The sequence below is a fragment of the Taeniopygia guttata genome, chromosome 14, assembly GCF_048771995.1.
Source record: "Taeniopygia guttata chromosome 14, bTaeGut7.mat, whole genome shotgun sequence".
Classification (NCBI taxonomy): Eukaryota; Metazoa; Chordata; class Aves; order Passeriformes; family Estrildidae; genus Taeniopygia; species Taeniopygia guttata.
In genome coordinates, this window is record NC_133039.1 from 8,305,909 (window position 1) to 8,333,358 (window position 27,450).

The 27,450-nt window shown below is 42.7% G+C and overlaps 1 protein-coding gene and 1 long non-coding RNA gene across 6 annotated transcripts in view; one reads left to right on the forward strand and one right to left on the reverse strand.

Moving 5' to 3' along the window:
- XYLT1 (xylosyltransferase 1) overlaps positions 1-27,450 on the reverse strand; it is a 176,932-nt gene that overhangs the window by 37,009 nt on the left and 112,473 nt on the right. For all 4 annotated transcript variants that reach the window (XM_072935589.1, XM_072935590.1, XM_030284403.4 and 1 more), the window contains 3 exons: positions 25,058-25,230; positions 24,221-24,423; positions 3,807-3,887 (listed from right to left, as the gene is read on the reverse strand). In XM_072935589.1, the coding sequence (XP_072791690.1) occupies positions 3,807-3,887; positions 24,221-24,423; positions 25,058-25,230 (457 nt within the window). The remainder of the gene's footprint in view (positions 1-3,806; positions 3,888-24,220; positions 24,424-25,057; positions 25,231-27,450) is intronic.
- Positions 1,316-8,420, forward strand: LOC140685071 (uncharacterized). Of its 2 annotated transcripts, none has more exons than XR_012058257.1 (2): positions 1,316-1,865; positions 8,126-8,420. It is a non-coding gene; the product is annotated as an uncharacterized lncRNA (long non-coding RNA). The 2 variants fall into 2 exon arrangements; XR_012058258.1 differs by lacking the exon at positions 8,126-8,420 and adding an exon at positions 1,949-5,282.

A 27,450-nucleotide genomic window follows, 5' to 3' on the forward strand; every position in this document is an offset into this window, starting at 1 on the left:
GCATGTGCCACTGAGGAAAAAAGGCATGTCTGAAATGGGGGTGAAACAGATGTGTGCCAGCAGTGCAGATGTTGGGAACGTGCTCCAGTCCCTCGGTAGCTAAGGTTTCTCCAGCCTCTGAGAGCTGGGATGGGATTGTGATGCTCCTTGGTACAGTTCACCAACACCTCTAAAATGATCTGGAACCCAGAAACCAGAAAGGGGACAACACAACTGCAAAGAACAGCAGTAATGAGGAGAAAAAATCAGCAGAAGAAAAGAATATGGACACATACCAAAACTTTAAGGGTCATTTTTTTTAGCTGTTTGTATTTTGCCTATGAGCTCAAGATTCCTCTAAGATCTAACATCATCCAGCCTCCTCAGCATGTTTACACTGTTTCCCAAATGACTGCTCTGGAAAGGTTTCTATACAAACTCCCCTCTTCCTGCCTGTCATTGCAGATGTCACATTTGGCTGTCTTTATGTTTTATAACACATCCGACAGGTGCTGCTCCTGACAAAAAAGAAACAAATCCTCTGCGTACTCCAAACTGCAAGAGATTATACAACTACCAGGTTATTCACTTGCTTTTAATAGTCTAAGACACTGAAAATAGGAGGAAATGTGTCGCCCACTAAGCACTATGTAACAACTCCAGCCACTGTGCACAATTTCATTTCATCCATCCACCTCTGTCAGGAAATAATGCTGCTCCAGCTGAGCGAAAGAGCCATTTTCATGTCCATTCTCTTTGCTAAAGCCACTGAGGGAAAATCAGAGTGATTCACTTTTTCATGACTCTGGTATAACTAAAAGAAAACTTAACTCTATAAAAGGAAGCCTGGTTTCTCTCCTTATTTGGCAGTAAAACAAGAACTGATTGTGAACATGGCTTGAATACAAAGTACACTTTAATTGAGCTGTACAAGCATTTCAGGTTTAAGATGGCACTTCTAATCTTTCTCTGTTGTAGGATCCAAAGACTATGATGACTTAAAATTAAGAGTTTTCAGTTGTTTACAAGGCAGACTTAACAGTTGAAAAGCTTATTGATTACGTGCCGTTATTCATCCACAAATTAAAAGTATCAGCAAGGGTTATACACTGCTTTTAATTATGTTTAGATGCTGTGCTCCTGTATTATTAGTTCACATGTTTAGAGAAAAACACCTTGGGCCAACTAAATCATTATTGTACACGGGGCAGCAGCTAGTATAGGCCAGCGTCTTCACCCTTATTATGGCTGTAATTCATTGTTTTAAACAAAACATTCTGTCCCAGTGTGTTTTGAGTTGGATATCCAAAGGGAGTTTTCTTCTACTGCCCAATAATATGGACACTGGCCTGTGTTCTAAAAGCTGTCATTTTTTTTTATTTTCTTAACTTTTTGCTGCCAACCCTCGAGACTGTTGCTTCTCTTCCAGACCTTACTCAGATCTTGACCATACCACTCTTTTCATGGGGTATTTCTTTTCCCCTGGGCTGTGACAGGACAAAGCAAAGAGCAAAATTTAAAAAACTGGAAAAATTAGTAGGGAAAAAGTCTCATCCCTTGCTCTTATAACAAGGAAGTTTCTGAGTTTAGCTGTGGAAATTCCCCAGGCAAAGGTCACAGGAGGTTGGGAGAACACTGTAAAGCAGCACCACTACCCACCCTGGTGCTCCCTGGGGACACAGACATGGGGTGACAGCCTAGGTGGGCCTCTGCTCTGGGCTCACCTGCCTGAGCTTGTAGGAGGTATTTCAGCCCAGAGGACTTCCCCATTGTGACTACAGGGATAAACCTCACTGGTGTGAGCACAGCTTACACACCTGGGCACTCAGTGAAAGCCAGGTGGGAACTGTGTGTCAGATGGGGAGAGCAGAGGGTACACTGACCAGGTAAGTCAAGACTGAGTCTCTCAAACACTAAACGTGAAATATCAGGCTAGAAATCTTCACTTTAGGTATTTCTCTCTCAACAGGTGGATGTAGAGCTGGAAATTCACCAACAATACAAAGAGGGGATAACTACTTTTTGATCAGTTTTTGGGAACAATGGAATTAATTTTTACCCAACACCAGCATTACTCAGAAGTCTTGCAGTTGCTGGCTTGAGTGTGTCTACAGCTGCCTGGGCTGTGCAGGAGGAGGGAAGCCACTCTACCTCCCTGCAGAAAATTTGGGGACATGCCAAGGGATAATGTGAAAGGATCCATTCATCCAGTGGTCAGCAGTTGGGAGCACTTATGGGACTCGGGGATTAGGCAACCATGGCAAACAGGGATGGCAAATCTGCACTCATGTCCTGAATCATGTTCCCTGATACACAGGGAATTTATGCTAGAAATCCAGGAAAAAAAACCCCAAAAAACACAGTGAGAGGCTGTAATAAGCGAAAAGGTATTTAGGTGTTTATACAAAGAGAACCATTGAACTACTAAATGAGTTTGCTGTTCCTGTGATGGAAGAACAAGTAGCACATTAGCTCATTTCATTAATAAATTAATATCAGTTTAATATGTTTAATTGATCTAAATTGTTCTGATCCAGTTGAAGTTGGCATGTTTGAACCAGCCTGAAGTTGGTGTGTCATAATCCATTAGTTCTTTTCCTTAGCCAGCTCAGGGAATTTGAGAAGACTCAGGAGCACCAGAGGAGCAAGGAGGCAAGAGACCAACTGCTTTTCCCTGGCTCTTTCTCTCCTCTTTTCAACACAAACTCTGCTGTCGATCACTATTGCCAGCTAGAGCTGAGTCTGCCAATCACTCTGACACTCTGCATTTCCCAAACCAGGGTCTCTCCTGTGAAAACTGTTGACTTGGCTTTACATATGACTCCTCACAGGATTATTTTTTACTACCTGCTATAGAATTTGTGCATGCACAAGATGAATGCTCGTGAGGACTTAATTTAAACAGGAACATGACAGAATTGATAAATCTGGTGACAAGAGTAAGAACGGCCAAGAACAGAGAGACTTGTGAGTTATTCTGCCTGCCTGCTGTGCTGAACACACGACTCAGTGTGTCACATTCTCTGGGTACACTTGACATTTTACAGAATAAAGAGAAGACCTGGTGACCTAAGCAGAAAAAACCCAATATTTTTAGATACAAAGGCACTGGCGCTCAGCATATGAAGTTGCTGGAAGTGCAGCAGGACTGCTGTTATGGTACCAGCAAAAAGAGGAACAGCAAAACTATGAATAAAGAGGAAAACAGGACCACAGGAGTCAGATGGGAAACTTCTTTCATCTGCAGAGGTTGTTAAAGCCTCTGGAAGATGTTTGGTCACTGCTGTTCCCCCAAACCACAACAGCAAGTTCAAGTATTATGTGGGAAACACAGCACATTCCTTCTCCAAGACTTGTGCAGGGTAGATGAAGAAGGATTTTGATCCAAACTAGAGTAGACTGTGGTAAGCTCCAGCCATCAACCTCACTCTTACTGGCATTGCAGGCTGCTAGAGGCTCCCTCAGCCAGGGCTCTGCCCATGCCAGGCTGTGCTGCCCAGCTCAGCTAGCCCAGGTCTGGCTCACCAGGGTGCCACCAGGTCAGTGCTGGTGTGGGACAATTGCCACTTGCTCACAAAATATCAATCTGTGCCAGGTCTGATGCAGCATCAGACTGCTTAGTGCCTCTCTCCCCACAAAAGCATCTCTGACTCTTGGAAGGAGTCACTCTGGGCCAAGAAACAACTATCCTCAGAAAAGGGTTTCTTCCTCATTCCCTGCTCTTTCCTGGAATAGGGATTTCTTCAATCAGGTGATGCTGGAAACCATCACCATACAGTAATTCTCAGTGCTCTGGTTAAAATAAGGTGAGGAAAGGGCCAACTCACCTTGCATTGTCCCTCCCATGTGATTTCAAGAAGTTCATGTCACGGTATCTGGACAGGAATGCCACAAGCTGATCGTTTGTCCTGTGAGAGGAAGAACAAAAGGTGCACAAATTACACTGTGAAAACCACTGCATTCACAGCAATTTATATATTTATTGTTCTCATTTGGAGACCATTCTCAGATTCTGAAGGAGGTGGTTCCAAAAAAAACTTCCATCCTGCTGCTAAACTTCAATGACCCCCTCTGCTCAGGAAAGCATACTTCTAAGGAAGCAAAGCTTTATTACACCTTAACATATTTCTTATCAACCCTTGGCAGATATTTTAAGCACTATAACAGAGTATGCATGAAGTAATACTGCTCAACACTTCTTAAGTATGAAAATCCAGCTGCAAGATTACTGCATTGATAGTTCCATTTTACATGCTTTGCTAGATAGTTCCTAGTGAATTTGGTTCAGTATCTGTTGGCATTTCATTTGTTTTCATTGTGTAATAGAGAAGAGGCCAAGGTTGGAATGCATAACGCAAGAGAATTTTGATGTCAAAAAGGCAGTATAATCAACAGGAACAAAGGAATTTAGAAGGTTAATTCCAATTAGTATGACAGGCAATCTGACACCAGCATTTTCAAAATTTCAGCTGACATGTCCAAGAATGTATTTACACTTGACAGCTTTTGTGGTGTGTTCTTTCTTTAACAATGGAGCAAAAATGTTCTCTGTTTATCTAGGTCAGCATATTTAGGAAAATTGAATAAATCACATTAAAAAGATCTTAATCTCCTGAATTACATTCAAATCCACAACCTTATGGATACAACACCATTTAAGCAATGGTCTGTAATGAATTTGGTGGCAGAAAGACTCAAGATAAAAGAGCTGTCAATATTACTGTATTTTGAAAACATTTCATTATTATAAGCCACAGAAAACCAACTTAAACCTGAATGTGTTTAACTATACAAAATATGTTTAACTTCTGGGGTCAGGCTGCAACAACCTAGAAATGTTATCAGCCAAGTAAACTATTTTCATAATCTCATTGATTTTATCTAGACCAAATGAATTACCTGTCAATCAAGCATGCTGACAGACAGGGCCCTGAGACCCTCCTCCTTTACTCCCTCTGAGCTGCAATACCTCCCAGGGTCAGACTGCATCTCAATTTGGCAAACTCAAAAAGTGCTTTCTGTATAGTAAGCTGTGCAGATTTTCACATTTGCTGCTCCAGTGACTCTCCATCTTACTGGGATGAATAGGCACTTAGTGAATTTACTTAGCAATGCTTCCACATGAAATGGTTTCAATGGCTGACATCTTCGGGTGAGTTTCTAGGCAAAAGCTGGCATGCAAAGATGATCTTTAGAAATATAATCAAGTTTGGAAGTGCTTGAGCTTTAATTTCCTTACAGGATAAAAATAAAATCAATGAAAGTAACAATCTACACCACTCAATAAAACATCATCCTTTCTAGATTGCTCACCAACCTGTACTTTGCTATTCTGCAGTACTCTACCAAGTGCATCAGGACTTGGGGCTGCCATACAAACCTCTCATTGCTTCTCAGTTTTTAGGTAATTGTTACAAATGTCCAAATGATGCTTAGCTCTCAAAGTAATCAATAATTGACATTTTCTCTCTTCTTGAAAACATTGGTGGTATACTGGTCCTACTTTGAATATTTTTAGTTTTTTGTTTTAAAGAACTCATACAGAGTTATACTCCTTGTCCACTAATACGCTTCTTTTCATGTGTTGACAACATGGAACTAAAACATCATAGTTCCATTTGGTAAAACTTCTTAGTTAATTGACACTTACATTTATGTAGCCAACCAATTCTATGCTTAGCATGGCCCCACACTGAATTTCTATTAAGCTTTCACTCAAAGTGCTCCTTCTGGCCCCAACATCATGAGGATGCTGCACATCACCTCTGACTTACTCCATCAGAAGACATTAAAAGAAAATCGAAGATATTGAACACGCCATTGATGTAAATGCATTTGTTAAAATCCTCCTCACCTTTCAGAAACCTTTGCTTTGAGGGGTAGATTTCCTAAATGCCTCTGGCACAGATTGCTGCCACACTTCACATACAGCAGCAGCAGAGTCTGTGTCATGGCAGTGCCCCTGGCACCAGCTATTTCCAACGCCTCTGGCACTCCTTTGGACAAAAACTGGAGACATGGGCCTTCTCTTTCTCTAAGTAAGGCAATCAAAAGCTGAGATTTTCAGCTGAAGACATCCGTGGGAGCAACAGCAACACCATGTTGCCAAATTAAATTCTGCTGTAGCTCCACAAATTTCAGGGATAATTCACTAAGCATAAATTTGGCACAAAATCTTTTACAAACTATCATGGTAAAACAGAAAGTAACAAGTGCAGCATAGACTTCCTAAGAAGGAAGTAAAGTCATGTGGAGAGGGAGGGTAGGTCATGCTACTGATTAAAAATGCACTAATATTACATATCACTTGCCTATCAGTTTCCCCAGTGTGTAACACAACACGAATACAGATTGAGGAAAAAGCCCTTTTACAGTCCGTGCCTGAGGCTGGGGCTGATGGATGCATCCACACCGCTCCCACTTCTATTTCCTTTGGCTGTTCAACTCACTTGGAGGGCAAGGCACCAGGGAGAGGATTAATCAGCTGGTTACCTGCACCATCAGCAGGGAGGAAGATGGTGTGAGTGTAGAGAGACTGAGAGAAAATGGGCATTTTCAGGTGTGCAGCACACAGGGAGAAATGCAAAACAAATCCTTCAGTGAGCTCCAAGAGTGGAGTGAGTTTGTGTGGGGGGGAGGGCTGCCACGAGAAGATGACAAGTGAAGAAGAGTGAAACAAAGCATGTTTGAGTTCACTGATGCAGATCTGGTGCTCAGCAAGGGCAGGTCTGCCAGCTGGGATGGGGGTGGCCACCTTCCCCAGAGCCTTGTGGAGGTCACCTCCGTGAGGTCCTACAGCTCCCCTCCCACAGCAGGGGTGACAGGGCAGGGGCACTGTGCCCACCTGCTGAGGTGCCACTCCACAAAGCTCAGCCAAGCCCTGCAGGGCTGGGCTAAGGATGGCAGCACTCAGCTGGGCAGGCAGTGAGGCTTCAGAGGCTGCAAAAGTGACTCGACCCATGGCACTGCTCAACTGGGGGTGTGGCTGAGCCCCTGGGCTGGGACTCTGCTTGGGGTTACAGGTCTAAGGGAGAGAAAAAGCTGAGTCCTAGAACAGGTGAGTCCAGAAGGAAATTCAGAAGATATTGCCAAAGCAAAGCAAAGTCTGCTACCAGTGTTTCCTCAAGAGCAGCCCTGGCCTGGGATTAGGTGTCCCAGGGTGTGAGCAGGCAAACCAGGCACTCAGTAAGCACATGCTGAGCATGGCAATAATTTCAGAATATGGCCTATATGCTGGGGACCAAAATGAACAACTGGAAGAGAAGCAGTGACTGTGTTTGCACTGTCTGAACACGCTGGAGGTCTGTGCAGAAAGTGGTCCCTGCACACACCCACGGCCCAACCCTGCAGACAAGAGGCAGCGCTGGTCTTGCTGGTTTTAAGCAAACCCTCCAACCCTAGTGACTAATCCAAGCAAAGAGCAGAGATGCCCTCAGTCTGCAGCTGGGAAAACAGATTAGGAAAGCCTTTGGAGAATACAAGAAAAGGAAATCAAGATATTATTACTTTTGGAGGATAGTGAGGGCTAATAAAAATGTTCTTCAGCAAGGTACTTTAACACATGGGCAACTTGACGGATGTAGGGAATAGCAGGCACTTCAATGGGGTTATTAATATGCCAAAACCTATGCAAGTTAACAACAATTTGGCTAAGTTAGATCAAAAGTTCAGAAGCTTTTGGCATCACACAGGTATGGAAACAAGATGGTTTGATTCTGTGTAGGAATCAGATAAAGGAAAGAGAACTGCTCTGAGTTTATTAATTATTCATCTTGATTAATTTAGGGCTATCTAATGACAAGTCTGCTGGCTGCTTCACAGGAGGAGTTAGTGCAAGGAGGAGATTAGCCCTGGCCATGGGGAGCAGTGGTGGCAGCAAACACAGCTGTAGCTCTGCCTGGTGCGGGGTGCTGGAGAGGCAGGCAAGGATGACAAAAGCAGCTGAACAGGCAAAAAAAGAAACACAAAGGCAAAAGTGTTTGGGAGAAGAGGGCAAGGAGGCTAATGTGGTTTGAAGCAGCAATGATGAAGGCAAACATACAGTCAGAAGAGACAAAACAAAACTTTTACAAGGTCTCCCAATGCCCAAAGCTTTGGTGTTTCCACCCATTCCCACCTGACTCATGCCCACAGTTTCCTTTCCCAGGACTCCTGTGACTGTGTGAAGGCACAGTCCTACAGAACCCAGACCTACAGCAACCCCAGCAGCTCTTTGCCAAGAAACTGCTTCTACAAGGTTGCTACAGAAGGAAAAGACTGCAGAGAAAAAAACTGAAATTATGGGGCAAACTCACCTCTTCAGAGTTAAGCATGATATTAATGATTAATATGGCTAAACACAGTTAAACACGCAGATGTGCACACAGGAGCCTAAAAGTGGAAGAACTGAACGCCTTAAATTCTGCTACATTCTTTTCAATAAATTTTACAATGATACTTAAGCTCACTGATTCCAGTAAATTATTAATTTCATATTCATTAACCTGGTATTGCAGAGTATTAGGGCAGGGTTCAGCTTTCAGACCCTGGACAGACAGTCTGAGCCTCTTACTAGTGCTCCCAAGTCCTCCTGCCTCTCCAAAGGACATTTAGCACAAGGGGAGGCTCAGCAGAGCCTGACCCAGGCTGAAGTAAGAAAAAAAAACCCAAAAAGTCTGCCATCTAAAGATGCAAAGGAAGGGGAAGGCTATGTTTAGCCTTTGCTATCCATCACAGAACAAAGATTGGCATGGCAGGCTTTTCTCAGCAAAGCTGATTCCTGTAACAACAGCCATTCATAAAACAAACCAAATAAATGAGAACAGCAGATATGATTTCAGAGGCCAACTGCATGAGGAAGGCTCTGGGTGACAGTTAATACCTCTGCTTTTACAACAGTGTTGTCTTAAATGGTTTGTTTTGTCTTTCAAGTCAGGTTTAACAGAGAAACAAGATAATGGAAGAAAACTATTGCCTTAGCAGCTCAGCTGCTGGAGTACTTGGAGATCAGAGCTGTGCTCCAGCACCAGCTCTGCCATCTGGGCTGGGGATTCACATCTGTGTATTTCGGTGTCAGCCCCTGCATTTGGGTGCTGCAGGCACTGATCACTCATCACAAGGGATGCAGCTACTCTCCTGCAGCCTTGCCAGTGCTGTATGATGCTCAAGACATTCTATTAGTTACAGTCATCTTGGCTGTGCTTTCAATTACAGCTTCCCATTCAACCATTGTCTGCTTCCTACGGAAAAGAAAAGAACTCGCATAGTCAGAAAAGAGTGGAAGTCTTTTTTAGATGGCACACTGCTGAATAAACCTCTTCTAGTGAGAGTACATAAATGCCTGGGTACAAAGGAGATCTGCTGAGAGAAAATAGAATATACTGCATCGTCTGCTTCCTGAGCCACTCCACAACCTATCTTCTATAAATTCAAGGCTTCAGATGGTATTTATAAAATAAATAAATAAGCCCACTGCTGAGAAGCAGCAGCACATGCTTAAATGAAAATCCTAAAGAGACCATATAAGAGAATTCCACCAAGGATTAATGAACAAATGTGATTAAAACTATCTACAGCTCTGGACTGCTGCCAAAACGCTGCCAGCAGTGTTTGATATGTAAATGCTTAAAACATTTGCTGTGTGTACTGCCGTTGATGCAAAGCCTCTATAGAGAGTTTCTCCATCTAATTAGAGATATTGGTTTAGCAAACTTTGGAGTCTATAAAACCCTCAATGTCTCATTATTCTTTTAAAATAGAATATTCATTTGTTTGGAATGTTTTCCAGCTATATCCCATGAAACCCTGAAAGGCCCTTGGCTAATGAAAAACTCCAGCCCTGTATCAGCTGATAAACCCTACAGCTTTTATGATAATAAAATTCTCACCACATACACTCATTAAAACTTTGTAACATCACTTTTGACTGTCTTTAAATATTCACTGGGAAAAAAAGTAAATTAGTCAATTTCAAATTATTTTATAGCACAATTTCAACATAGGCATTTAAAATCTCCAGGACCATTTCAAATACACCACACAATGGTGCAATCACTGTGTCTCTGATCTGGTGGAGCCCTGGTGAACAGTAAGTGCTGAACCGTAGCACACTTGGAGCTCTCCCAGAATGATGCAACTTTCACATTGTATTGTCATAAATTACTTCATGGGTCAGGGCCCCATGTCCACGTGTCCAGAAGCAGAATGTGCAAGGATTACACACAAGGTCAAGAGCTGAGACCTGTCCTTAAACTCATCTTTGACCTCTTAGGGGCACAAGTGCATTTATTAAGGAGACTTTTCCTGGGAGGCCAGTCCAGTTATAACTCAGATTATCCATCACCACCACAGATGTGTCACCAATTTACCAATGTTTAACTCACTGGTGTTTATGAAACATTTTTACAAAATGCCCTCCAGTACCTTTGAATTGATCCTAGGAATTAATTTGTCTGTGACAATAACATTTTCTCAGAATCCCTGCTGCTGCAGTAAAAAGTAACTAAGGAAAACACTACTCTGTAATACCATTTCATATGCAGCTCTTTTTCTCTGATTTTAAAGGCACTATAAGTTGCAAGTTACTATATTTTAGAGTAAAACTACAAAATATGTTAAGGTAGTTTTCCTTTCATAAATCTAATTGTATGCAATTGCTAAGTCTAGATTATTTGTATGCTTTACAAAAACAAATGCACTGAAAAATACTTGAATAACAAAAGCTTCTCAAGTACCTTCCAAATGTGCAACTGTGTAAGACCTGGTAGACACGAAAATAATCAAAGAAAATTGACTACGTGCAGGATGACTTATTCCCTACACAACCTAGTATTGATGCATGCAGCTCAGAGGTATTTTGCTAGAAAGGAAGGAAATGTTTCACTTGGATTTGTTTAACAATCTTCTATTTAAGTTTATGAATCATCAGCATATCACCACCGTTATTTATTTTTTCATCTTGCTAGCTCAGAATTTGTGTACCTGACTAGATAGCCTTTGCTAGAAAGGCCTATAAATGCCTATTTCAAATAAATATTTTTAAGTAAAGGCAGAGATGTGTGTCTAACTTAGATAAGGGCTAGAAAACTTATTAAAGGTATATACAGTAGTAAAGCAAAATTCCTCTCCCACCACATTCACAAGAGATGTCAGTTTAGTTGAACTGCATAGATGAAAAAATTGCTCATTTTTATCAGTGCTGCAAAAAACTGTTTATCAAGCCTTGCTGGCACTCCCATTAAATTTGGGAATTCAAATAATGCAAATGAATGCAGAAAAAGTTCAGCAATGTGGGGTTTAGACTCTTCAACTTAACTCTGATCTAAAATGCTTAGCATTCAGAGAGTCACATGATTACTCAGCATTATGTCAGCTCCAAACATAGAATCACAGAAATGCTTAATTTGAAAAGACCTTTAAGATCATCAAATCCAGCACTGCCAAGGCCATCACTAAACCCCATCCCCCAGTGCCACTCTCCCAAACTAAGGTGCCAGCCTTGAGTACACAAAAGATTTCCTTTTGGCAGTGGTGCAGTCAGGTTCACAAGCTGAAGTTTCTGTTCAGGGGCTTGTGAAAGCTGTTTAAGAGAGAGAACTGCCACATCTGCCTTCTTCCCAAATTAATGATACAATGGAGGAGAAGCAGCAGCATAGGCAGGGGCAGGTGAGCCTGCCCACACCGGGAAGAACTTCTGGGAACCTTGTCACATGCAGGCAGAGGGGTTCACACAAAGCACAGTGAGGCCAATGCTCCCCTTAGTCACTTTAGCTGACCTTCCACTAATAGCTGCCATTGACACTTCAGTCAGCAACTTTCCCAGGTAGCTGTGCTCAGGATAAATGGAAAAATTGTGGTTTTCATGCCAGTTTGGTGGATGACACCAACAAGTCCAAATTCAAATGTTTTTAACCTTTTTCTATGTAGAGTGCAGGGACTGATTGATGCAGAGTGTGGAGTTAATGAACACACACTATCTGCTGACAATTTGGCCAGAAAGGCTGTTTTAATATCACACTGTCAAAGGTCTATCACATTTTTCATTTCCATCAATAAGGAAGTTGAGTGTTGACGTAAATGATAATTTTGATAGACAGTGAGCAGGAAGCAGCCGTGCACCTGAAGAGGTTACCTACACACACTTCTATTTATATTGAGACACGTCTGAAGAGGATTCATGCACAGAATGTCTAAATTTAATGAGGTTATTTACTTAGTTTTAATCCTGTAAGGAAAAAAAACAATCTCTCTTCTCAGCATTTTTCTATTTTCAAACTTTTGTGACAATAAGGGCTTTCTCTCACTAGAAAAAAAGCCTGCGGAGTGACAGAAACATTGGTAAATGCACTTTCTGCCCAAAGTACATCTTTGAAGAAAGCAGTACACAAATTACCCACATTTTGTTTCTTAAAATATTTTTAGTATTTTCAACAGTGAGACAAATTCCCTCTTCATAGTCCTTTAATCAATGAAAAAAACCACTTTTTCTATCTTCTTTCCTACTGATAAAGCACTATGCAAAGGACTTTATTCTGTTTTCATATCTGTAATGCTCCGGAATCAGTGCAGTGCACTCAGTTTATGCTTGTGTAAGCCAGAGCATAAACCCAGCTCTGTGTTCCTGGAATAGGCTGTGGGAAACCATAACAAAGGGTTTGTGGTGTTTCCCAGTTTAGAGGCTGTGAAAAGGTGCTGTTGCACGTGTGACAGCATGTTAATAGATGAACATCAGCACTGTCCTCCTCTCACTCTGAGAGGTGCTCTGTCTTTCCTTGCCTTGTCTCACGGTAAGTAATTCTCCAAAGGAAAAATTCCCATGCAACCATTTCCCTCCATAAGGCCCATCCATTGTGTCAGAGAGGCAGCAAATGTAACTGCTGCCAATTACTATGAGACTTCTAAAGCTGCTGAAAAGTATTTGCCAAGATAATTTGCTTTTCACAAAGTTGCCTTTGCCTGTTATTATTATAACAAACCATTCCATTTCCAATCACTGCCTCAATGCAGGGATCAGGATAGAGAACTCCCACATTTACCTGCCATGAACTCTTGATGGGCCACGGTCCTATGGATGCCAGAATATCACTTGGGACGATGCTGCACTACAAAGAGTTAAGCCAGACAGGATTATCCTGTCTCACAAAAACATCTGAGTCCACTTAATATCTGCTGGAAAGTATCCGAAAAAAGAGAGTACTGAAATACTTGACTAACCAGCTGCTAATACCCAAAGATATTTAATTATTAAAAGTAAACATGATACAATTTTAGCTTTATAAAAGCACTGGGATTTTATTTAGTACAGAATGATGCTCACTGCTTTGTATTTTCCCAGTGTTTCTCTGCTGCTGCATATTCATGTAGAACCTCATCTGCCTACACGATACATCCCATTTTGATGAAAACAATAATCACTGATTAAATAAGCAAGTGGAGTGAGCTTCAGAAATGATCAAATTCATTACTCAAGTAAGTGAGACTTTGTATAAAAATAAAAAAAATCTAGATATTGGGCTGAATAGGAGTTTTTTGTTTGTTTATACCATGTATATTTTACATGGCATGGTTTATATTCAGCAGTTCTTTTCATCATCTCTAAAATTAAATTATCCAGAGTTTTGTGCAAAAAGAGAAACTGAAATTAAATATGAGCACAGATTTGAAGCAACCATTCAGTTAATCCAATTCACACATTCCGGGTGCATCTGACATTTGATTTGTGCAAGTCAATACGAAAAACTATTTGCTAATTGTTGAAAAATGGTTTGATAGCTGTTGAACAATTAAAATCTAAAATGCTCAGTTTCTTCCAAGAAACTGGGAAGAAAGAAACCTCCCTCACGCTGCTTTTCAAGGCAGAGCTCTGCCTGGTGCTCTGTCAGTCTGGGGGTGCAGCCCTGCTCTCCTGCCACAGCAGAGCCTCCAGCACCCCCAGGTGTCACCCCGGGCCACTTCCAGGCCAGGGATGGATCTTTTCAGCAGATCCAACTCGGATTTAAAGCCATCAGTGTGGGCTGTTTGGGTGTTAGGGTGCCACTTACCCAGCTTTACTGTTAAATTCTGGTAATTTCTCAGTTTTTGAAACATAACTTGCTCCATCTGACTGTGCTGATGGTGATTCACCCTGACACCCCACCCTGTCACACAGAGCCATTCCTGCCCTGCCCAGGTACTCCCCAAGTCAGCAGCAGCCCACAGCCACCAAGGACAGCGCATGCAGGGCTCAGGAAACACCTTCCCTGCACTCTGCCTGCTGAACCACTCTGCCCCAGCCCCTCTGTGCAGGGCCACCTCTGGCTCCAGCAGGGAAGGCAGGACAGCCGTGCTCCCAAATGGTCCAGCCCAGCATCCTCTCCAAGGCTCACAGACACTCCCTGCTGCCACACCTGGTGTTTCATGTCTATAAAGAAGCAAGAACTGCTCACACTGAGCTTGGAAGCAGCAGGGAGCTGAGACCACCCTCCTCTTGCTGGGAAAGGGAGCAGAAAAGCCTATTCTTAAAGGGCTCAAGGTAGAAAACCCAGCACTTCTGGGTCTTGCCATCTCTTGTTTAATTTGCAGTGTAATCCTGGACACAAGCTGGCTGGCTTTGTGTGACATTGCCCGGAGAGCAGGTGGTTCTTCTGATGCAGTGGGGAAGGTAGACCTGGGTAAAGAAATGTTTTCCCCCATCTCACACTTTCAATGGAAAAGACCAGAGGGAATATGCACTAATCCAGCTTCAATCTCCTAACTGGAGTTATCCCAAGGGGGAGTGGTGGGACTCCACCAGCACAAGGGCCCTGTGGTGCCCTCTGGGCCAGCGATGAAGCCCAGGGCTCTTCATCTGCCCAGTGAGACCCCACTGCTGAGGCACTGTCACAAACTCCTTCAAAAGTAAAGTGAGTTATTACAAACCAGCCCCTTCCTGAAACTCCTCCTGGGCCTGCCACTCCCTTTGATCCCTGAGCTGCTGAATCAACCTGTGGGAGTGCATCAATTCAAAGGACCAGAAGGCAAAACAAGGAAAACGGGGTCAGGCTAATGGGATTTGATATCAATTCTGCACCAAGCCTGCAAAGATGGAATAACAGGGCCTGGGGGGTGAAAGGGATAATGAACTGAGAGTTGATGGAAAGAAACTTAATTGGTTTTAACAACAAAAGGTCACATTTTTTTACCTTTATTTGGGTTGAGCAATGATATTATTTTGACAATTTGTGCCACCTGATGACTTGCCCTACTCTTGGTTGGGACTGTTTTGGAGTAAGTCAGTGAGGAATGCAGAGCTGGGATATGAGGCACAAAGCTGTGGCAGAGAGGATGTTTGCAATGGGAATGTACAGATCCACTACCTGATATAACTGGGGCTGCTGAGAAAACAACTGGCAGGGTGGGCGGCTGATGTCCCTGCTCACTGCTGTGCTCAGTGAGCTGCAGCCAACACAGGCTTATTCCATCAGAAGAGAACCAGGGGTTCACTTCAACTCAAGGAAAAACTCTAGAAAAGGCACATGAACTTAAGTGATGCAGTCTGTCACCAGTGATCTCCTGGCACTGCCAAGTGGACAGGCTGTGACAGTGACACAGAGCCATTTCCTGGCTGCCTCTGCCCTCCTGGGCTGCAGTGGTTCCCAAATGATTCTCCAGGCACTTTGTGATGATACCCAGCACTGGCATCTTGTGACACACCACAAGTACCAGTTTCCCACAAAGAAAGATCAGGGTGTTTTAGGCTTCACCTGTAGCTCTACAGCTGCCACCTGTAACATCACTTGAGCCCCATGGGAACAGCTTCAGTGCCTGCACAGTACCAGCTGTACAAAGGTTTAGCAGTGAATTGACCCTCACAGAGCAAGCAGAACCACGGTCCCTGCAGGCCCTTGCCATGGGAATCATCTGGGAGCTACCTTGCACCTGACTGGCACAGTGCATCCATCATATGAATACAATGATCTGAGCCACTGCCAAAACAACTGAGGCTGCCTCAATTAAAGCCATAAGGTGACACAAACAACCAATTTGGATTTATGACCTTTTAGTCTTCAGCTGTCCCAAGCATGCATTGTTACAAGATTACCTGCTAGAAGTGACTTTGGACCAGCAGACTTTTAAACCAAGATCAACTCTGCATTTGGAAAAGACTTGGCCTCAAACCAGTTCCTAATGTGGCAAAGAGTGCAATTATCCTGATGAAAGCTTAGGGGTGCTTGTGCCTACAGCTGGTTCATCAAGTAATGCTGAATGATGGATATAATTAAACTGCGTGCAGCAGAGTGGAATGTGCTACAATGAACCATTTAGGGCCTCTCCCCGCCCATCAGCCTGGAGCTACAGATGGGCCATCACAAACAGTCAGTGGCATTCAGCACTGCTATTTATACAGGGAGATTCACAGGTATTATACAAACGCTCTGTGCAGGCTGGACAGAAAAGAAGTATTCCACTGTAATAAGGTGCACTTGTAAAAGCAGCTAGTCCCCAATTCTACCTCGGATTGCACAGCAAAATGTCCATCTGGGATTTCTGCACTGCCAGGTCAAATTTCCCACAATATCCCAAGATAAAAAGTTTTCACCAGTTGGCACTGGTCAGGACTAGAAAGGAAAATAAAAAGCAGCTTTGGAAAAAGACACATTCTGCAGCACATCCCTGAGGACGAAGAACACCACACACAGAGGAGCCCAACTCCCTTGTGAGCCCCCCAAGCTCTGCAGCACTGGACAGGCTCACAGATCCTGCATTTGGCCTACAGAGCTGCAAGAGCTAAAAAATCTTCAACATCAAATACCATTCAACTCTTAGCCCTATTTTCAAGGGAAAGAATTTATTAATCTCTCTCTCTCCTTCCTATTTCTATATCACTACTAAAAGACTGAATCAGAACAACATTTTAGCTCACCCTTTAATGGCCTTTTGGTTCACAACTATTTAAGAGTGACTTGGGAAAGGTATAACAGCGTATGTTGTGTTATCTTCACTTTGAACTGCCACCAGATATTATTTTGCAGCTGCTTTATTGTAAGTGGCATCCTGAAATCTAAACAAAAGAATGTCTTAATGGCAATTTCAGCAGATTTTTAATTTCCTGAGAGAATTCAGCAGGACCACGAAGGGAGAGCACATTTAAAAGGCAATGCTGTAATAGGAACATTTCCCTCTTTCAAGCACTTTTAGCTTTCGGAATTTGATAATGATTTCACTGAACTTTCTAAAAAAACCCAACAAAACCCAACTGAGTTGAAAAGACATTAAAATTTCTGCTCACAAACCCCAGGTAAACACCACAAGGACCTGTTCCTCTGCAGCTTCTGTTACCCACCTCAGACTTAATCCAAAATAAAAGTCACTTGGAGCAAAGTTGTGGGAGAGCGCAGAAGAGAGAAAGTCACACCTGGAATTTCCCTGATGATCAACATCCCACTACAGCTCAAACTCCACTAGGAATTCAGAGAGCAACTAAATGCCATGGGAAAGGCTTGCCAGGATGGGGCAGCTAGTGGGTACAAAAAGTACAAAAGCCATTCTGCACAAAGGACTCTTTTCTTGGCTTGGTCACCCCACACTATTTGTCCACAAAGACAAGTTGTAAGTGAAATACAGGTTTTGTAAATATCCCTGGAGCTGTGAAGGAGAAATACAGAGCTGGCCAGATCCCTCATGCTGCTCATTGCCTTCCTCTGCCCCAACACATTGGTTACCCTCACAAAAATACTATTCCAGGCATTACTGGAGCATTTTGATGACAAAAGATGGAACAGTAGCCTAGGAAATAATGGTGCACATTAACACAACATTGGTGCTGTTACTGTTTATAGATCAGGCTGAATGGCAAATGAATCCAGGGCAGACTCACATATTTAACTCTTTTTTTCTTTTAGGCGACAGACTTTTTTTCTCAGTCATAAACAAGTAAAAAATAAATTACATCCAGAAAGCAAATGGCAAACAGATGAAAACCCTTTGGCTCTTTGCTTGAGGACCTCCCTGTGAGCAGCCCCAGAGCCAGGCCAGAAGAGAAGAGGCCACCAGCCAGGCAGCCCAACAGGGGCTCATGGGCTGCAGTGCCCATCACACTGCACGCTGGCATCTGGGGCTCTCATCCCCCAGGGGTCCAGACACCAGCTCAGATGCTTCAGCTGTCACGGGAAGAGAGAAAAGGCTCCATGTTCAGCACTGTAATCAACAGTGCCAATGCTGCCAAGTAAAGAGCACTTTGAGTAAAAATCCTGTTCTAAAACCGTGCCCTATTGACGCATTTTAATCTGCAGGCACAGTAAAGATGCCTGGATACCCAATTCCAGTTTGGGGTACATTTATTTCTGTTTCCAGTCTGAGGCTATGGAACACATCTCAGAACTCCTAAATACCCAGGGGAGTTACTATGAGCTGCAGATGCCAGTTCCCCAAAGCAAAAGCTGCTTTTTATCCTTAAATCCAGGAGGGGAGGGCAGAAGGAATAACCTCAGCTGCTGTGGCTGCACAGAGGATGGGTGGGCCTCCCATCCGTCCTCCATCACTAACATTTGTCAGCTTGAAGAAAACATTATGTTAACATCACAGGTAAATAAAATTTTTAAGCCACAATAATTTCCACATTTTACCTCACCCACTGGTGACCATGCACAAAACCACTGCTTTGCCAACCATTGATAACAGTAAAACAGAGAAGTGGAACAGCAAATCAAAAAGATAACTTTCAAAATATATATGAATCTCAAGCAAATGTGCTAGCAAAGTGAGGAAAGAAGAGAATAAAAGGTTATTTGAGGGATTAAAGAAAGAAGCAAATCTGAAATTCTCAGAGAATGCAGATTGAAGAAAAACACTGATAAAGTTCCTTTTGGACAGGAAAAAAAGATTCCCTGAGAAGCATTAAGAGTGGATTGACATCTGGCTTGCTAGATAACAATATTCTGAGCAAACAAAGCCACATACAACGTTGGTGACAATCCTGAGATAAAAACCTCAGGCACTGGCATCTTAACAGATGTTGTAGTGCAAAAGCTACCTGTGCTGCACTCCCCTCTCGATGTAAGGAGACAGCTGAGCAGTGCTTCAGCCCAGGATAACATTCCAAAGGGCACTTTAAAGAACATTGTACTATTTGCCTGGTACATTATTCTAGTGGCAAAGCCTGCTTTTCAGATCAGCACTGCAACACTTCCTATGGGGTGTAAGGTCAAACTCAGCCCTGGAAAGTCAGTATCCTTTATCCAGGCTTTCATGTCCAGCACCAATTTATGTAGTGCCAGGAAGGAGATATCTCTAGAGGACAGCTCTGAATTCTGAAGCTCACTGAGAAATAGAATTGTTAAATTAACTCCAGTCAAATTGATGAGAAGTGAGACAGAGAGAAACTGGACCTGGCTTTTGCGCCAATGGCTTTGCCTTGTTTGCCATTACACAGCTCTCATCAGCCTTGCTGGCTCTGGGATTTCTAAGCTCACAGCCATCAAGAGGGCACAACTCAGATATTTCTCCCAAAGCTACAGTGCTGTATGTGGAAGCTAAGTGCTTTGTTTCAGTTCTAAGAGGAGATTTTCCTGTATTTCCAATATTGCATTTCAAGCCTGCACATAGCAAAATCTGAGATGTTTTGCAAGAGCAGCTGGGTAGTTCCAGTCTGGTGTACCCACTCCATGCAAACTGTGCTCTCTTTTTTTCTCCCCATTGCCTGCTCCAAAGGTTGTGTCATTTGGTCACAGGTGAAATTGGGGCAGGTCATGGTGAATTTCAGAGAACAGAAATCATCCCTGATGTAGTTGCTATAGAATGGTAGTCACCCATGCTTTTCAGGGGCTGAAACTGAGCCAGGTGCAGAAACAAGGACATGATTTCCCAGGCAGTTCTAGCACCTGAAAAATAACTTGAAAAAGTGCTAAAGCATTTTTCCCAAAGGTTGAACTTCTTCCTAAAATCTGTTGGTTGTAATTTTTTTCACCTACCACAAGAAGAAAACCTGAAGATCTCTTTCCTGCACTCCCACCTTTTCACTCTTGGCAAATATTCTCAGGCCCAGGGACCTCATTTAGAAGTCATCTTGGCTTGTTATCAACCAGTGCTACCTTGACCAACAGAGGGCAATACAATGAAGCAAGTGCAGGTCAGTCAATAGTTATTTGCTAGCTCAGTTTTTTTTAATTTCCGAGTGTTATTCTGGTTGGCAAAGATAATCTCCATATTGGCACCTGTTTAAAGGAGCAGGGCCAGCCAGATCATCCCATTTACTCCCTGCAGTGTGTAGTACCTCAGGTGCTATTTTTATTATGTTATACCTTCCATTCAAGTGCCAGACCCAAACTTCTACTGACTGTGTCTCATTTAACTGAGGCTTCACAAGCTTTTCTGGAAAGTAGGGCTACACAACTTCATCCTAAAATAATGTCAAGCAGCAAAACACAAGTAGTTTCACTGGGTTTCATCTAAGTTCTTATGTTATACCTGATTGTCCAAAATGGAAAATGTAGTTGGATCTGCATTCCTGGCTCCATCAATAAGACACTTTATTTTCTTACTATTCTGAAGCACTCCCCAAGCTTCTGCTAATAATTTTGCTTGACCTTTATTAAAGACCAAGCATTAGCAGGCAATTAGATTTGGTGATCCCTTTGGTGATTGAGGCTCAGTGATTTACTGTAAATTATAAGTAGTTCAAATGTTTCATTATGTTTGTTCTTCATACAAGCTCTGTGGCCAGGTAAGCACTGACACGATAGTCACTGTTAAATGATCTCATTAAACTTCTTAATTTAAGTGGTGCAACACTTCACCTGCCACATTATCCAAGGACTCCTGCAATGCACATTAAACATTCAGCATGAATAGATGCTCTACCATAGTTCACCTTGTTGGGAGTGAAATTTCAGTCCCTGAACATAAGGTTGACTACTTTATGCTGTTTGTCAGAGACAATAAATAATGCAAATAGATAGCAATGTAAAGTAAGAGGTTGAAGACATCAATAGCTTTCCCATAAGGTTTTGAAAGAGGTTCTCAAAAGAAAAGACTTTAAATCATGGAAAAATACCACTAAAATTAAAAAAGTTAAGGAAGGAAGGTGCATTTATCTTTAATTTCTTTATGAATGCAATGACTGTGAGAGGTGATTTCTTGAGAACCCTCCGAATCTGTTCCTTTTTTATTCACAAGCTCAGAGCAAAAGGAGGGACAAGTCACACAACCTCCCATCTCTGAGTTGCTTGTGGAGGTTTGTCTTTAGCCAGTTCACCCCTCCTTTTCCTGCTGAGAATGTTTAACAGAGCTGAATGCAGTCAGGGTGGATAAAGCACTGTATCTTTTCACTTAGGCCAATAAATAACATATTGCCTCATGATTAAAGGGAAACACTTTTGTTGGAGGCATCTTTATGTCCAGACTGTTTGGCAGTGCTTTGTACTGCAGTAAGAAGGAGAAGCACATGGGTTAGAACCTCCTCTGTGCTAGTCTGGACCTACAGACTCCACAAACAAAACATTCAGGCATGAGGAGGAATATCTGGATTTTCCTGGCATGCATATGCTTTATTTTACATATTTTTAATTGTTTCCCTCACAAAATGAATAGTTACAATATTTTTCTCCCATGCCTGTATATTTTATGATGCTTAACATCTGCTTCTGGACATCTCTTCTGAAGGCTGAAAGGCTCCTGGCAATTCTGCTGTAGTCTGTGAACATAGCAGACTGCTCCCTGGACAGATTTAGGCTTCATCATATTGTATTAACCCCACATATTGAGTATGGTTTTTTTGACTTAGAAGGCTGGATTAGCTTTTATTATCAGAAGAGAAATAGTAAAGTTTTCAGTATTACAGATGGAATGGCAGATGGGAAGCAAAAGCTTAATATGAAGCAGCTCTGGATAAAAGCTATTAATCCACAAAATTCATATGTTCTTATGCAGAGAAACCTAGCAAAACCCACTGCAGTATGACTAACCAGAGAGAAGTGTAAAGTGCCCCTTGCCCATTATCTGACAAACCATGGCACGGGGTCTGAAAGAAAAAAAGGAATCCCTTAAACACCCTATTTACTATTTACTGGAAAAACAATCAGCTCTCTCTGGATTATGCAGGGAGGTAATGCTTTCCTAAAGATTATAAATAATAATAATTTATAGCACCTCCACCATGAAAATTAAATGGACTCATATATATATATATATATAATATTTAATGAGACAAGATTTTCCACGGTTTACAGCTGTAATATTCCATATTAAAATAAATACTTAACGTTGCTTGTAAGTCACTGTCAGTGAAGTTGGAGCACTGAAAAAGGTTTATTATTTTTTGTTTAAGTACATCATGGTATGAAGAGGAAGCACGTTACCTTCAGTTCTGGTAACAGGGTGCTTTGGCAGGAAGGCAAGTGAGCACCTCAGAGCCTGCCTGGGTGCTGAGAGCCCCTGAAACCCCTGAGAGACACCAAGACCCCCCAAGAGGCCACCACAGAGCTCTGAGAGCGGCTGCAAGGGGCAAGCACAATGTTCCAGAGTTCCCCCTCTGAAGAAACAAGTGCCTGGAATTTCTCCAGCAGAGGTGGAATGACTGCAAGACAGCGTGGCACTATCACACCGACTCCATTAGCACTGAACCAACTGCAGCCTGCCCCACAAAGCTGGTGGCTGTCGATGGCTGTGTCTGGAAGCCACTGACCCCACTTGGGGTTTGACTTGCTCCAGAGGGAACTAGGAACACTTCAGACTGCCCCAGGTCATGGCCTCAGCATTACACGGGAGTGGACTCAACACCACAGGACAACTGGACACACCTGCTGGCACTAGTGTACAACCACACCAGACCTTCAGCACTCTCCTACAATTTATCCTGTTTAATTAACATCACCTACCTCTTCTATGGTCCTGCATTAGTCCACTGTTTAGCATCAATACAGCATTACTCACCAGGAGAGGGAATAATAGGGAATAACTAGCTAGCTTTTTCCCCAAACTCAAGAGATAGACAGAAAACTACATACTCTCCCTTATAAGCAAGGTTGATGTGTCAAAATTGTTAGTCCTCTTCCTGTTGCACATCAAAAGTGTTTAAATACTATGATTTCTTAATTCAAGTCCCCATGTTCTAACATCAAGGCAGCCTCAGTAACTCTTGTGGTCTAATCTTTCTCCCCAAAATGTGCTGCATTTCACTGAGAGTGCTTAGAAATGGGCATCAGCAATAAAGTCTCTCGTCAGTCCTCAAAAAATCCTCCCTAAGGCATAGGCTCAGGGGTTTTGTCATTGTTCACTTCAGTGGCGATTTCTGTCCAAGGAGCACCTTCAGGAAGGGATTCAAACTTTGAGAGAGATTTTGGAGAAACCTAACCAGTGGAAGCGTATTTCTCTTCCAGGAGTATTAAAACCATGTTGCATCATCACTCATCAGGGAATCGCCCAAGAAAGTCACTTCCCCTTTCATTTCAGCATAGAGGGAAACTGAAGCCACAAGAATAATTTTGTGTTTCCTTCTTCTTAATAACTCGTACAACCTAAACCTAAAAACAGTTTCAGGATACTTGGGGTTTTTTTGGGTGGCTTTTTTGTTTGGTTGGTTGGTTGGCTTTTTGTTTTTGCTTCTTTTTTGGGTTGGGTTTTTTTACAGACTATCAACTTTTGCACAATATAGCAAACTTACTGAATGCAGCCCAGCCTGGGTGATGTAAATCCAGAAAGAATAGAATTTTGTTTAAAATCACAAGCCTTATCATGTGATGGTGTGTGAAATTCATAGCTTGATGCCATCGGAATGAGGATATTCAGGCAACGGTTGATACTGAAGATATAATTGACTCCTAGCAACTTATTTGTCACTTCTACAGCCATATCCTCCATAGAAAAAGTACTAAAAAAAGGGAGAGCAGTATCTGAATCTATATTCATACCTTTAACCCTTGCTGAGACATCAAATGACACTGTTAATCAGAACCCTGTGAGGCAGGAATCTCTCCATGCCTGGGTTTCATCTGCTGAGCTCCAGCATTTCTGGCTACTATCCTCATCCTCTCTTGCAGGTACCCCTTTTGCTGGAAATAATGACTAACTGGAGCAGCCTCTCAGTGAAAGTGCCCCCCAGGCAAATGGAAGACACGCAGGGTACAGGCGGGTGGTTGAATCCTTGGCTAAATTGTGGCTGTCAGACACCAGCTCACCAGCAGGAGTTTTCTGCTGTAAAACAAAAGAAACTGCTTCTCTGCTTCTTGCAGCACAGCACAGACACGTCATTGCTTATCTCCATACTTCCTTTAGGAACAAAACATGTACATTCTTAAAATGCTCATTGTACCTGATTGGGTAGTCGGCAGCACTGAGGTTAATGAAGAAATCCCAGGGCCAGTCACTCATCTCCATTAAGTCCTTCATGGTCTGCAGGTAGGTGGTCAGAAGACTTGCTCCTCCCCAGATAGTGGCCATTCTCCAGGAGGTGACTCTCACATTTGGGTACTGGCTGGCAAACTGCAGCACTTGCCGGTGCAAGTAATTGGATCGCTTTACAGGAGAAAAGAGTAATACATTCAAGTTATTGTGTCCAAAATGGTCTCTCCCTGTATTCACTAAAGGCCTACCCTACTTCTTTACTCATTGAGCGCTGCCACTGCTTTTTCACATTGCTTTATTTCACACAGCATTCTTTTCCTAAATGTGCAGAGAGCCCTGGTTAATATTTTTTATTACAACTACAGTAATCACTAACCAGTGTGATTTGCTTTATCCACCATTTGTCATCATAGAGCCCAAAGGGCTTTTGTAAAGGAGGTGACTGCTACCACCTCCCTTTTACAGTGTGTCACTTGCCCAAGGCACCTCAGGTCAGCTCTCCATCCAGTGGGCCACCACCTCACTCTGCATCGACTTATCAGCTACTGCTGACTAAATGTACAACAGACAGACGAGGGGAGATACTCGTCAACACAGAAGGAGAAATGAAGGCTGTTACATAAAGAAGATAACAAGAAAAAAAAATTAAGAAAAAAAAAAAGAGGCTCCAAACATGTAACAGACGGAGAGACAAAAAGTGATGTGCACTTTATGCAGCAGAGGTAAAGGGAAGATGAAGAAGATGACAAGGATGGGTAGACTGACAGATGGTGAGACAGGCAATTTATAACCAGTGATATATTACCTTGTCAACATGAATGTAATAAAAATGGTCTTTATGGTAAATAGCCTTAAACATGCGCTGGAGCTGCCGGGAAGCTCTGCCATGAACAACCAAGACAAATGCGATCCTGACTGGGTTGGCTGGCATGAACTCTACGGAGTCCTCATCCCACTGAACATTGTTGTTGGCTTTTCCTGTTCAAAAACAAAACACAGGACATCTCTGAGTGTATCCACAGGGCAGGGGTGCAGAGAGCAGTACACATTCCACTTGGCTCTTTCTTCAAAGGCCCCTTTTAGGGCAGGGTGAGAGCTCACGAGGGGTGCCTGTGTCCCTTTGTACCCCTCTCCTTTGTCCCCACACAGGGCCACCACCCCTTGCACAGCAGCCCATGCCCATGGGCCTCATCCTGAACAAGGCTGCACAACCACAAACAAGTACCCAGATGTTCATGGGTTGTATCAAGCTCTACCTGAGTACAGACATCTGAACCTTCAAAGGAAGCACCTCCAAGTTTGTAACTAGTGTCAAAAGTATTCAAACACTGACAAGGCTGATGCTCCCCCAGAAGGAAAACCCTGTTTAGCCGAAGCTGCTCGTTCCCATGACCAGCACAGCTCTGCTGAGAAGCTGGTGGAACTCTGCTGCTGAACAGCTGCTGAAGATTATTGACTGATGGCATTTATTTGTAACAGTAGATGTGCCCTGGAACATTTAAATGCAAGATGCATGTCTTCAATTTTTTCATGGAGGACTGGGGCTTTTCCAATACTGTTTAAAATACCTGTTCACTTTTATTTTAACAGATCAATTTCTAGTCTTCCTTTTCTAAAGCAAACACCCCTGTGTGAGGTTCAGACAGGATGTGTTGATAAACTGAAAAGCTGGAAGGACATTTCTAATAAGAAATTTAAAGTGCTTTGGTTTTGGTTTGTGTACCCACTCTGCAATTCAAAAACCAGAACACAATGTAAGAAAAACATAATTTTATCCAAAACACTACATCCGTTCTTCAATGAAACAACACCATTCTTCAGTGCTCTGACCTTGTAAGGACCTTTCTCAACAAAAATGATTTAGAAAGAACCCGAAATTTTGAATATTAGCAGACAAAGAAGGAAAGTACCTCCAAGCCAAAAATCTTCCTCCTGCCCAGATTTTCCTCTTGCAAATTTTAACTTGATTATTTTTTAAATGAAAGGAATAGTGTTGTCTTAAAAGATACTTGATGTATGTCCCCCCTGCCAGAGGTACAATTTTCAAATTTCTAAGATCTGAGCTGTTACCAGTTTCTACACTTAGTGCCTTTTGTGATGTCCCTTTCTCCTCCCACCTCCACATCCCCACCACCTCGAGACTCCTCCTGCAGACAGTGGAGACATTTGCTCCAGGCTGTAGGACAAATCTGAGGCTGTTCCTGGGCTCAGTTATCAGACAGCCTGAGTGCAGCTACAAAGCCCACTGCACCTTCCAGTTATTAAAAACACATGCTCATGTCTGTTTGATTTGATATAAAGAACATGAAAGAAGACATTTGCCAAGAGTGAAGTGAGAGTAAGAGAGAATGTTTCCCCAGGTTTTTGAAACTGGAAACATATGTTGGTAAAATTAAACAATACCAAAAGCTTTCTTCTTTTCCAGATGTAATAATTACAAATAAAGGCTGGACACAGAAAAAAGACCTTTGCCTAATCCTTCTTGGGCATCTCCTCCTCATTCAAGGCAGTAATACAAACTTGGAAAAAACAGACCAACTGAATGTTTGCAGAGCACTGTTTAGGTGATCAAACAATTTGATCCCCTTAATTGTACTGAAATGCCTTGAGTAATTGAAACTCTCCTTTTAGACAGCCACAGGAGAGATCCTGCTGCAATGGGAGCAGCACATACCAGAAGGGAATGGCTTCAACATCTCCCACAACTCTCCCTCCAAGGTTCTCCTCAGCAGAGCTTCCCTAGCACACTTCTCTAAGTCAGAGTCTGTTTTCCCCAGCCTGGAGCCCCAGGAAAGCTGCACATGTCAGAGTGTTCCCTGTGCCTAGAATGGGGCTCTTTGCTGACTGCCAAGGGCTAAAAGGCAGCGGTGTCTGTCCAGGGGCACACACAGATCCCACAGAGTCCCAGAGGCTCCCTGCCCCATGGCACACACCCTCCCTGTCCACAGCCCCTCAAGGAACATCTCTTTGCAGTAGTGCTGCCCATAAATTAATGCAACTTTATTGCCCCCCCTTGTATTCAGACCAGACATTAGGAAATTTCTACCCCCACAAGTCACTCTTAACTTTACACGGGACACAAACAATTGAAATGGTATTTCTTTAAAAAAACCCTCCATCAATGGTTCACCAGGACTCAGAGGAATATTAAAACATCAGAAAGAAAGCTTAAATTTAATTTATTCTATAATTTTCAGT